Raw genomic sequence first — 13,015 nt, 5'->3', positions numbered from 1 at the left:
ACATTTCAGTGGATGCTTTTTATTTACAAAGGTACAAGCATGAAATGAGTGCTTTAGACTATAGAGAAGTGATAGTAGTAACTGTATCAGAAACTTGTACAATTTTCCTGAAAGTACACAGAAAAAAAATTCAGAAGATAGACTCATTCTACACATCCATTACTAAAAACACACAAGGATTGATATTCTGCCATAACTAAAATGCCACATAAAACTCTTTCTACATTAAAATGCATGCCTGTTCACAGTTCCACAGAAGACAGAGGTAGCAGCACCGGATACAGCATGAAGCATCATGCAATGCGGCAATCATGTGCTGAAAAAAAAAGTTTCATCTGGCAGAGCACTTGGAGTTCTTACACAATGGCCCAGTTCTGCAGTTGCTTCATTCCTAACAACAGTACCTCCATCAGCAGACTAGTGAGTCAAGCAGGGTAAGGAAATCTTTGAACATCAAAGAGCCAAGCCCTATATTTCATATATATTCCATTTCATATATATTCCATTCCAAAGTCCAAAATTCGAGAATAAGTGGAACACAATAGTGTACCTATTTCTGCATTTTCAGTCCAGGGGACACCTTATGACCAGTTTTTACCTATACACTACATATAGCATTAATAATCAACTGTGTGGTGGTTTAGACTTTTTTGCTGCTGAGGCCTAAGTGTTCAGCTGCATATCAAATTATAACCATAGCTCTTCCTGCTCGTTTGCAGGTCTGCAACTTACATAATAAACAAAGTACAGGGACATAAAATGGGAAGCCTAAGTGTTCCACTGTACTCCCCCCCAAACCTGCATGCAATCATTTCTACACACTGAAGAGCTTTCAGGCAATCATTAATCTCTTAACCAAACTTAAGGAATTAGGTAAGACCATACACAATCAAGAAATAAATATACACAACCTCACAAAGCAAATACTACTGTTAAATCCCATCCAGACACACAATCATTTCTAGAAGCACAAAACCTGCTGAAAGAAGCTCTGTAGCAATAACAAAGCATTACTTTTTCATAACTAGCAAGTTATGATGACATAGCAGCAAATTAACAAATCATGTTTTTACAGCAATCATACTGTTGTTATACCTCTTAATTACAAGGGAAGAAACTACTGTGAACTCTTCAACTACTAATGCCCCCAAAGTGCATGGTGATCTCTGCACCTGGGAAAATGCGGCTGAAATCTGACTAAAGTTCAAAGGTTGGCCGTGTGGTTCTCAGCACAGGGTTCGATCTGCATCATGTACACCCTTGGAAAGCCTCAAAAATAAACATGTACTAAACTATCTACATCTCCCCCATCACGGTTCCCACTGTGAAGTTTAAGGCACCTCAGAAAGCTTCAACTCTAGGGCCACATTCTGGACACACTCCTCTAAAGAAGCAGGTTTATTCCTAGAAGTAGCTCTTCTAATTTCAGAAGCCCTTTGCACCACTACCATGGGTAGGATCGGGTCCTGTTCACAACTTACTTGCTGACCTCACACTGAGTAAGGCTGCCACACTTTTTACCAGAGATTTAAAAAAAAAAAAAAAAAAAAAAGCAAAGCAGCGTGTTGTAACAGGAAAAAAAAAGTACTAATACATTTGCTATTTATGAAACCTGTTTTACATGTGAAAGGCTTTAAGTAAGGCAGTGCCCCTCAGAAATGGAGAGGAGTAACACAAGGACACCCTCCCAAGAACAGCGCTGGGCAGGGGGCAAGAGCGAACTAGCACGACACGCATAGAGAAGCTGAGGAGACACCTTTCCAAAGGGAGCGGAAAGGGCTGGCTGCACCCCGGGCGGGCTCGGAGCGGGGCAGCCGCCACCTGCGCCCCGCTGCTGACCGCGGCGGGGGCGGCATCCCGAGCGCTCGGCAGCGCTGACACGACGAGGAAACGCGGCGTGATCTTTTTGCGCGCCGCTTCCTGCGCTCCCGCCGCCTCTCCCAGCCATCCCTCCTTCCCTCCCGCTGCGGGGCCGGGGCGCAGGCACGGGACGGCAGACGACGCCCCGCAAGCCAGCGCTGCCCAGCCCGCTCCCCCAAGCTCGGGAGCCGGGGCAACCACAGCTCCCGCCCACGCCAGCCCCCCGACGCGCGGCTACCGAGCCTGGGCGGCGGCAGGGAACGACCAGCCGTCCCTACCGCCGCCCCGCGCCCGGGCGGGCCGGTACCGGCGGCCGCCCCGCCCGCCCCCCTCGCCGCTTACCGGCGTCCTGCGCGCCCCTCGCCGCCTTCGCCTTGCGCGGGGGCCGCGGCGGCAGCAGCTGCTGTGCGAGGTGGCGGAGCCGCCCCCATTGCCCCTCCGCCCGGCACCGCTCGATCTCCGCCTCCAGCTTCACGTGCGAGTGCGAGCCCTTGGCCGCCATCTTAGCGCCGGGACGGACCCGCCCCGCCCCGGCCCGCGGGGAGTCCCCGGCGGCAGCGCCCGGGAGGCGCCGGCGGGGCCGCGGATCCGCCAGGTGCCGAGGGGCGGGGGCGGATGGGACGCCGTGCCCGAGGGCTGCGACGTGGGACGGCGAATGAGCCATAGCCGCCACTCCCTGACGCCTCGCCCCTGACGCCCGGGCGCGGAGCCGCGTCCCGAACCGCCGGCCGCGGTACCGCGGGTGTGGTACCTCGCTCCCTGCCTGGGTGAGCGGGCCGGCGGTGCTGTTCCCCCACCGCCGCCCTCGGAAGTCACCTGAACCCCCGGGCTCTCCGCTGGTTGATCACCACGGCCAGTGCCCCCCTCCAGCAGCAATTCCGGCACGAAACACCCGGGTGGTGTGTCAGGAACGGGCCAAAAGCCCCACCTGGCTCCCCGAGGCCGAGGTTTGCCCGCGGGTTATGATCTGCGAGAGGCCAGAGCGGTGCCTGTGTAGGTGTCGAGTATGGAAACAGCGAGACCTGTGGCGTGTAGTGCGAGGGGAAGCACAGAACGCACACAGCTTATAAACTGCAGTGGGCACTGGGGAGGGGGCACAGCAGTTCCCACTCGAGCAGCAGGGCAGGAAACACGGCAGTCCTTTGTGGATGGGGCTAGAGGGAAGCATCTGGAGCAGGGGGTGGCCTGGGACTGCCGGCCCTCACTGCCACCAGCTCCGCCATTGCCTTCCTTCTCGGTTCTGCCCACGGCATTGGAGGGCATCCCTCCAATGCATCCTCTGGAAGGGAGTTCTCTGGATCAAAGGCCGGGGTTGTCGAGACCCCACAGCACCCAGAATGGGTTAGGTTGCAAGGGACCACAGTGGGTCATCTGATCCAAGCTCCCCTGCTCAAGCAGGGTCACCCTAGAGAACATGGCACAGGATTGCATCCAGGCAGTTCTTCAATATCTTCATTGATGGAGAGTCCACAACCTCTCTGGACAATGTTCCATGCTGTCACCTGCACAGGCTGTTTCTTGTTCAGATGGAGCTTCCTGTACATCCGTTTCTGCCTATTTCCTCTTGTCCTTTTGCTCAGCACCACTTGAGTAGAACCTGGCTCCATCCCCTTGGCACCCCCCCCTTGTGTACACTGTATAAGTATATATATCTGTATATATATATGTATATATATATGTGTGTTTATATATATATATGCACACACTTGCATACATTGATAAGGTACCCTCTCAGTTTTCTCTTTTTGAGACTGACCAAGCCCAGCTCCCTCAGCCTTTCCTGGTAAGAGAGATGCTCCAGTCCCTTAACCATCTTTGTTACTCTCCGCTGGACCTGCTCCAGCAGCTCCATGTCTCTCTTGTACTGGGGAGCCCAGAACCGGACACAGCACTCCAGATGTGCCTCACCAGGGCTGAAGAGAGGGACAGGATCACCTCCCTGAACCTGCTGGCAATGCTCATCCCAGTGCCCCTCAAGACACGCTGCCGGCTCACGGACACCTTGTCGCCCAGCGGCACCCGCAGCCCCGCGATGGGCGGGGCGCTGCCGCACCTGCGCCACCGCGAGGGCTCCACGTGGAGCTCCGGGAGCGGTGACGTCGCCCGCGGGGCGGGGCGGGGCGGCGCGGCCAATGGGCGGTGGAGCGGGCGGGGCAGCGCCGGGTCAGGGGTGATCCCGGGATGGTGCCCCGGTAATGGTGTCCAGCCCGCGCTCAGCCCGGAGCCCGCGGCACGGCGGAGACCCGCCCGAGGGTGCGTAGTCTGGCGGCAGCGGGGCCTCTCCACCCGCCCCGACAGCCGGTGCTGGAGCGGGGATGCTGGGGCCTGGGCGGGGGGCGGCGGGCCCAGCTCCATCCTGCTGCGGTGGCGCTTCCTCGGGGATCCAGCCAGGCGGGGAGCCGGGGGGGGAGACTGGCTGGCGGCGGTGGAACCGGGGGTCGCTCCAGCTGGGGCCGGGAGAAGAGCAGGAGCGGAAGCCACCAGCCCGCGCCTTGGCCGCTCTCGGCAGCGCGCTCGGCCCCTCTGAAGCTCTGTACGCTGTCACTTGCCCGTGAAGTGCGCACATGCATGGCTGCATGGCGTCTTCCAAGGCGTGGGCCCCTTAGGGAATTCACTCGTAATAGAGCTACTAATTAGATGGACCCGCTTCGGTACCGTAAGCGACCTTTGCTCCCATAGCTGTGGGGCAGGTCTGCCTGAGGCAGGCATGGTTGCTTGGTTGTCTAGAAGGTATATAAAAACCCAAGCATGGCTAAGGTGTGCGCATCTCCTATGAGGAAAAAAAAAAAAAGACGTGATCTGAAAATTACTGCATAATCCCGTAAAATAGGGACCCTCATAAAAACTCCTAGTTGGAGCTTTCTGGTTCTCTGCTTGCAAAGAGTTTTCAGTGCAGCAGGTTCTTCTATTCTGAGACTTAATGGGGTTGTTTCTAAGCAGTCTCTAAATCTGCCGAAAGTAAATTGCATTTTTCATCTGTTGTTTTTGGGGGGGGGTGTTTTCCTTTTTGTAGATCACAATGGCCCAAAGGATGTTTAGAACACATTTGCTATTCTGCTTTCTGGCTGTATTCTTCATCTCTGCCCTAGCTGAAGAACACGTAGGAGAGAGTCAACATCCAAATATTCGCCTTGATAAGAATTTGGTACAAGATAAAGAGTATGTGTTCCATGTTCTAAAAGCGTAAACTTTACTTCTTAATGATTTCTTATCTCTAAAGTGTTATGCGAGTTGGACTTAAGCCTAGGGCACTCTGTTTTCTCTGAATGTTGTATAACTAGCTAAAGCCAGATATGAGACATGCTTGCTTGATAAATTTGTAGAGATATGAGACCTGGAAAGGTCTCTCTGGAGCCTTTAGCCCTGCTTATGCTATAAAAAATTTCTTGCAGAAATCTTGCTTACCCATATCACCATACTTTAGACAAAATTATATTCCTAACAGGTAGAGTTCATTTTCTCATTTGCTTCTTCATAAATGCAGAACAGTTCTAGCAGAAAATAAAACTCCCTGGAACACTTCATGGTTGACTGGGAAAGATCTTCCTCCAGTTCCTGTACTTTGGAAGACAGCCAAAAAGAGATTTTGGGCTCTGCTTCAGTTGTTTTGATAGCCTGCTAAGGAGGCCAGAAGAAATAGAAATAGCTGTCTAAGGTATTAGAGGCCTCTACAGCCCCTGTGACAACCTTTGTGCCCCCTTTTTCTTAGTATCAGACTGTAGTTTTTAGTTGTCCAGGGTGCTTTTAGATGTACAGTATTTGATCAAAGACTAAATTTGCTGTAAACAGAACATTAAATATTAACTGATGGAAATGTTGTGGGTTTTGTTTTTCATAGACACATCATGGAACACTTGGAAGGTGTTATCGAGAAACCAGAATCTGAGATGTCTCCACAAGAGTTGCAGCTCCATTACTTCAAAATGCATGATTATGATGGCAATAATTTGCTAGATGGGTTAGAGCTTGCTACTGCTATCTCACATGTCCACAAAGAGGTTGGTGTAGTTTTGTAAGGGCATATGTGTTTGGAAACAGTTCTGACTCCAAAAGCAGCAGAACAGTTGCAACACATCTTCAGTGCAGTTACAGTTTTGCCTGAAAATGAGACTTCTTCTCCTGATAGTTCTGGTTGAATTTGTAAAAGTACATTATCGCAGCTTTTCATGTCACATTGCAGTTTTTAGGAAGTTTCCATTTTAGTTTAAAGTCTAGAATGAGGAAGGGCTCCAGAGTGAAAATTATTTTACAGAGGGCTTACTTTGGTAGGTAGGGATGGGGAGAAAGGGAAATCATCCAAAATGGGGCATGAGGGTAGACATATCATGTGATATGACACTGTTTTCAACTTCAGACTGTTACTGCTGTGTCTACACAAACTATGAAAAACCTCTTGCACAAAATTTGTATTAGAAGAACCTGTTATGGTTTGCCTCTTCCTAAACTCAAATTCTCTTTCCAGTCATTAGGAACACAATAGAAACACACTATCTCATATTAATGTTCTGAAAGTTACAACTCAGAATAGCATAACTTCCTGCTAATAACCTGTGGCAAAAAATACTGAGAGGATAACAGAGTAATGACTGGCTGTTTCTTGTGCAAAGGCACCTCTCTGTGTTCCTATAAGGGGTGTTACTAAGAATTTTACTGACTTTGAGCTACAGTGCTGAATTTTTTCACTTTTACTGTAAGATGTTTCTGTACTGTATAGAAACTACAGTGGCTGTACTACATCAAGATCCTAATTAAGCATACATCTATTAGATGATTGTCCATCATTATACATTGTCCTATTCAGCTTTTGGAACTTCTGGCCAAGAATATTGACTGCAGAATGCTTGTTCTGAAGTCCAGAGAACTTTGACTTCAAAGCTTCCATGTGATGAAATTTGCTTCTATTGTTACAAATGATTACATAAACCTTAGTGCCAAATTAGGCACCAAACATGAACAGCTTAAAAATGAGATGTCAGTAATATGTCATATGTGCCACTAGATGGGAGAGACTTCTGAACTGTTCAATGGGGTTTTGTTTTTGTAGGAAGGTGGTGAGCATACCCAAGCAATGAAGGAAGAAGAGCTGATTAGTCTAATAGATGATGTCTTACGAGATGATGACAAGAACAACGATGGATACATTGACTATGCGGAATTCGCAAAATCACTGGAATAAGGGTTTGTTTCTCCTTCTAACCACATGAAAATGTGAACCAGTATAATGTGATTCATTACTGTCTCATGTCAACCTCTGTGCTGTGAGAAGGAGAGGTGTACCAGTTCCAGCTGAATTTATTTGAAAGTTCTATGTGTTAAGAGGCTGGCTAACTTGGAGTGAGAGCCGTGTTTGACTAAATGTAACTACACATTTGAATGGTGCACATGGGAGTGTCAACAGTACTCACACAGGGTACAGCTGACAAACTCATAAGTAGCTCTGTATGAATACTAAATAGAATCATTAGCATCTAAATTTCTGGGTTTCAATCATTGGGTTTTATAATTCTTATTTGCTTACATCTTCTATTTTAAATTATACCTAGAAAGGAAGAAATGATTACTGCATATAGTTGTATTCCAAGGATAAACGTCTTCACCTTCTCTCTAATTTACAGGGAAATCTGCAGATTAAGTGCAGGAGCTTGAAACAGCAGTTGTAGGGGGAAAGCATTTGAATGTGGGTTACATTTCAGTTCCACATGACACCATATGGACTTAAACAGTCTTTGAATAAATTGAGTATTGTTAAATATATGTACTTCCTAGCATACCCTTACATATAAATATATATACATGTTTTTCAAATTTTTGTCCTCTACAAATTTACTTTTTATATCTTAATTTACTGATTTCTTTTTCCTCTGCCTTCCATGTTTTCTTAAGAAAATGAAAGTATTTTTATTACATTTATATGTTGTGTTAATGCTGTCTAGCATTTGCTAGAGTAGCTTCTGCTATCTCATTTTGAATCATAGAATGGCCTCGGTTGGAAGAGACCTTACAGATCATTCAGTTCCAAGACCCCTGCCATGGTCAGGGACACTTTCCACTAGACCAGGTTGTTCAGGTGCTCCCTGTCCAGGGCTAGGTCGTCTACCACTTCTCTGGGCAACCTGTTCCAGTGCCTATCCACCCACCCAGTAAAGAATTTCTTCCTAACATCTCATCTAAACCTAGCCTCTATCACTACATACTCTTTGTAAAGAGTCCCTCTCCATCTTTCTTGTAGGCTCCCTTCAGGTAGTAGAAGGCTGCAATTAGGTCACCCCAAAGCTTCTCTTTTCCAGGCTGAGCAATCCCACTTCTCGCAGCCCTTCCTTGTAGGAGAGGTGCTCCACACCTCTGATCATCTTGGTGGCCTCCTCTGGACTCTCTCTAACAGGTCCCTGTCTCTCCTATGCTGGGACCCAAGATGGCTGCAGTGTTCCAGGTGGAGTCTGAGCAGAGCAGAGCAGAGCAGAGGGACAGAATTCCCTCCCTGGCCCTGCTGCCCACACTGCTTTGGATGCAGCCCAGGACACGTTTGGCTTTCTGGGCTGGGAGTGCTCATTGCTGGGTCTTGTCCAGCCTCTCACCCACCAGCACCCCCAAGTCCTTCTCAGCAGGGCTGCTCTCGATCTGTTCAACCCCCACCAGCCTGTGTTGATACCAGGGTTGCTCCACACAGGTGCAGCACCTTGCACTTGGTTTTGTTAAACCTCATGAGATTCTCATGGGCCCACCTCTAGAGCTTGTCCAGGACCTGGATGGCATCCCATCCTTCAGGAGTGTTTTGAAGGTCACATTAACAGTAAACCACTTTAATATTAAAGCTTTTGTTCAATTTGGGTTTTACAGTATTAGCCAGCAGGAGTGAGCAAGTAATGCTGCCTTGTTAAGGTTTAAGTTCATACTCCTTGACACTTAAATTATGGTATTACTTTCACGAGGTATTTCATAACTTAACAGTTTCAAGCTACTTGAGTGTTTGCAAATCATCATGGCTCTAGGAATGTTTTCCCTCTCTTGACTCAGTATTTGATAAATCAAGCAGTTTAAGGGTATTAGAGCAGTGATGTATTGCTGTGTTATTGATGTTTGGTGACTGAAACATAACTGAAATCTTAAATTGCATTCAATGATTATTCATTAATAATGAATCTAAATGTTAGCCTATTTCTGTAAATGTATAAAGAGCTATTTTCTATACAAAATTATTCTTATACAAGAGAAACACATTTGTAAAAGAAATGATTTCCTCTGTTTAAATGTTTGTGCAATTAAGCCTGAGTGTTGGATTTTTTTTCCTTGTACTAATTATTTATTTTGAAATCTTTGTGGCCAGGTTTGTGCTGGTTGTACAAGCAATAAAATTAAGTTGGGGTTTGTGCATGCTGATAGGATACACAAGGCTGGAAGTCCTAGTAAGAAATGTACCTCATTTGCTGATGTGTTTTTAAGCCCATCTCTCTTACTCACAGTCATCTTAAAAGAAAATTCTTTTAGTTAACAGCTACTTTTTTTTTTAATCTGTTCTGAGGCTGAATGATCTGGAGTGAATGTTGAATCAGAAAAAAGTGTAGGAAATGCTAGTGGCTAAGAGGGCCAGAAGAGGTTAAGCTGCTCAGCTTTGAGCACTTAAAGCAGGTTGCCTGTAGCCCTGTCAAGTCTTATATGCTTATTGCTCTTGTGGTTTAACCCCAGCTGGCAGCAAGGGACCACAGAGCTGCTCGCTCTCCCTGGTCAGATGGCAGAGAGAATCAGAAGGGTAAAAGTGAGAAAACTTGGGGGTTGAAATGAAGACAGTTTAATAGCTAAAGCAAAAGCCCTGAGTGCAAACAAAGCAAAATAGGGAATTCCTTCACCCCTTGCCATGGGCAGGTGAGTGTCAGGAGAGCAAGGCTCCATAACGCGTAACAACGGCTTGGGAAGACAAATGCCATCTACCCCCCTCTCTTCCTTCATCCCCCTTAGCTTTCTATGCTCAGGAATATCCCTTTGGTCACTTGGTGTCAGCTATCGTGGTTCTGTCCTCTCTCAGCCCCTTGTGGCACCTCTCACTGGTGTGGTGGGATGAGAGGGCAGAAAAAACCTGGCCTCTGTGTAAGCTCTGCTCAGCAATAACGAAAAATCCCTGTGTTACCAACTCTTATTTTCAGCACAAATCCAAAACACAGCACCATACTAGCCACTGTGAAGAAAATGAACTCTTTGCCAGCCAAAATTAGCACTATACTTAAGGCTCTTAGTTTTAGGTTTATTTGAGATGAAAGGGCATGGCCAAGGAACTGACTCTTATACAGGGTTTTTTCATCACGTGCAACCTCCTGTAAGTCCATTTATATACATCTGTTGTATTTATATGCATATTTATTAACTGCTATTGTATGTGGCAAAAGACATGCACTATAGAAGCTTCATATTGCAAATCATGATAAATGCTGGTAATGTGAACATTATTTGCCAGCTATTTTAAACTTGTTTTAAGGGTTCAGAAGTATAAATAGACAAATTGTTTACTGAAAAGGGAAAACAAAATTGGCACCTTTGATGTGCGTGAAGAACAAAATAAAATTTCTGCTTTCCTAGAAAGAATAGTTCAAGAAAAGTTAGCCAAGCTGAAACCTGCATCATGTCTTTACTCATCCTCCTAAAACAAATACACATACATAATTAAGTACAATTAAAGATAAGTGTTTTAAGAGCTGTCTGGGGAGCTTTCTCAGATATTAAGTAGGAAAGTGCAAAATTGCTGAGAGTGATGGTGAATCAGACTTCTTTTTTTTCAAATAGAACTAATTCATGTGCTAGTTGTAGCTCAGATGGTACCTCTAAATATGCTGGTACAGGCCATATATAAATACAATATTTTTTGTTTCATATATAGAAAATAGGGTCTTTACAACAGTAGTACTCATCATCTATAAAGCAGTCTTAGCTTCCATAGAACAGTACAATCTCCATTTCACAGATAAATAACAAAGCTGATCTTCACTGTTTTAATGAAGATCAATCACATCCCTGGCAGAAACAGAAGACAAGGAGAATGCTGTTGTATGTGATCTTCATGTCTTCCTAGTCTGTGATCTCAAGGGATGAAGATCAGCTTTCCCCATCGGGTGAGAACACATCTAGCCTTGCATTACTGTCTCCTGTGCACTCGGTTTAAAATATTTAGATTATCTGCTTTTACCTCACAAAATATTGCAGAATCTAGCAACTAAAGAAGATACTTGTTCTTGAAGCACTCCTGAACTGAGTCGGTTTTTTAGTAATAAATCTAGAACATAGTCTGTATAGAAAAGAGAAAGATCTGTCAGACTTCTGTTAATGACAGGACTGACTGCCTGGAAGTCCCCATCAAGAGTTTTGCCTGCACATTCACACAGACTTTACTATCTTTCTGGGTTTTTTCATTAATCACTTATGACCTCAAAATGTCTTAGATTCATTAGGAAATGGTTACGGAGTTACAAATGCCAATTTTGTCTGAAGTATTTTTTAATCCCACAATTCACAGGTGAAAGAATTCAGGGATAATGTCATAATCGACAGAGCCACTAGATAGCGTATGGACACTGCACATCAGTTCCCTGCAGTATGGAATAGTGAGTCAACAACGTGGATTTCCCTAAACCATCACCAGTACTCCAGCTACAGTCACGGCTTGCTCCTCTATCTTCCAACACCACATTGACAGTATGATGCCTACATTTTTATTTGTTTATAGCTGTCATAAAAATTGACTACAGATGAGACTGGTTACTGGTAATTAATTTTCATTCTTTAGGAAATCCAAATTGACTTGAAGTGATAGTAAAGGAACTCTCATTGTAATTTTGTCAGTAAAAGTAATTGTGTAAAAGGAAATATAATTTCTAATACAAGCATCAGGCTTGGTCTGACTTCTCGACCATCTCAGACTTATGAGAGGGGCCATGATATATCTACAGTGGTCTCAACCAACATTAAAGAATATTGGAGGGTTTTAGTGGGACCTGAAGTCTTACTGCTTTTGCAGTAAGATATAAGAGCTTCTGTCACTGTTCTTACAAGGCATAGGTTCAGTATGGTCTGATCAGCCCTTTTTGCCTAAGGTGAAGTTTATTGCTTTTTTCTTCCTCTCCCCCGTTACAGTCTCACTGTCTGTCCTTTGCCCCTTATGCATTATAGCTGCATAATGGTCTTAAGCTTTTACTAAACAAAGTAGGGCAAGGATCCTCTGATACCTTAGTCTGGAGTATTTATTTTCACAAAGAATTTGTGTTCTAAATGCTTCATTAGCACAGATCCTCTGTCCACATTGACTGAGATTCATTACAAGGGCAGTTATACCTTACAGGAATTTTCTCTGAAGTTGTATTTTTCTTCCCATTCTCTATGATAAATTCTGATGAGCAGCCTAAATCTTATGGCCTAATATACACTGTAATTGTCACAACCTTCCTCAGCTGCGCTGCAGCTTTGCACGTAGGTAGAGGGCAGTGTAACATGCAACTCAAAGTCTGCTGCCAGATAGGACATTTTACAAGAACTCAGCTCTGCAGTGCCATAGTGTCATCTTCTGCCACTCGATCCAAGTGACCGACAGCATTGGATTTCAAGAAGGCAGATGTCAATAAACTCAGAGAATGGGTAGGGAAGATCTAATAAGAGGCAAATCTAAGGGAAAAACAGATTATGGACAGCTGTCAGTTCATTGAAGAAATGCTAATAAGAAACCAAGTGCAACCTATGGCATTTTAGAGGCAAGTAAGGAAATTGAGCAGAAGTCAGCTAATTCCCAACCTTTTAATTGACCTCAGTTGTAGAAGGGGTATCTATAAAGTAGAAACTAGTACAGCTGGTTGAGAACCCAGCACAATACTTCATTCATAGGAGGGTATAGATTGGATGTAAACAGTTATCAAGATAAAATGGATTAGATACAACTAGCAAAACTTACCAAAAGTAAAATAAATTTTACAGTTAAGAAGAGAAAAATAAAGGGAAGTTTGAACCAGTACTCTGTGATGGGGATGTGCAGAGGATGTTAAGAAAGTGGAAGAGTTTTATGCCTCTTTTTTCTCCTTTTTTCATCAGTCTTACTAAAAAGATCAACAGCAACAAGACAGTGCAATTATTTAGGGGGCAAAATTTCAGCCTAAAATACGCAAAACTTGCTTAGAGAATAACA

At 45.3% G+C, this 13,015-nt stretch overlaps 2 protein-coding genes across 5 annotated transcripts in view; one reads left to right on the top strand and one right to left on the bottom strand.

The window, feature by feature from the left end:
* Nucleotides 1-13,015, bottom strand: part of TTC7A (tetratricopeptide repeat domain 7A) — a 190,653-nt gene that overhangs the window by 169,355 nt on the left and 8,283 nt on the right. Inside the window, exon 1 of one of the 4 annotated variants that reach the window (XM_069009786.1) lies at nt 2,203-2,403. The exons of 1 other annotated variant lie outside the window; for it this stretch is intronic. In XM_069009786.1, the coding sequence (XP_068865887.1) occupies nt 2,203-2,362 (160 nt within the window). In that variant the 5' untranslated portion in view covers nt 2,363-2,403. Of the gene's footprint in view, nt 1-2,202; nt 2,404-13,015 lie in introns of those variants that run through there. 2 more of the 4 variants (XM_069009785.1, XM_069009783.1) reach the window with 2 other exon arrangements.
* On the top strand, nt 4,005-8,311 carry MCFD2 (multiple coagulation factor deficiency 2, ER cargo receptor complex subunit). The gene is made up of 4 exons (XM_069009788.1): nt 4,005-4,113; nt 4,874-5,019; nt 5,699-5,858; nt 6,905-8,311. The coding sequence occupies exons 2-4, from the start codon at nt 4,880-4,882 to the stop codon at nt 7,034-7,036; spliced, it is 432 nt and encodes a 143-aa protein (XP_068865889.1). The 5' UTR covers nt 4,005-4,113; nt 4,874-4,879; the 3' UTR covers nt 7,037-8,311.

The sequence above is a fragment of the Aphelocoma coerulescens genome, chromosome 3 (genome assembly GCF_041296385.1).
Source record: "Aphelocoma coerulescens isolate FSJ_1873_10779 chromosome 3, UR_Acoe_1.0, whole genome shotgun sequence".
Lineage (NCBI taxonomy): Eukaryota > Metazoa > Chordata > Aves > Passeriformes > Corvidae > Aphelocoma > Aphelocoma coerulescens.
Note: the sequence above shows the minus strand (reverse complement) of the source record. Positions and strands in the feature narration are given on the sequence as shown.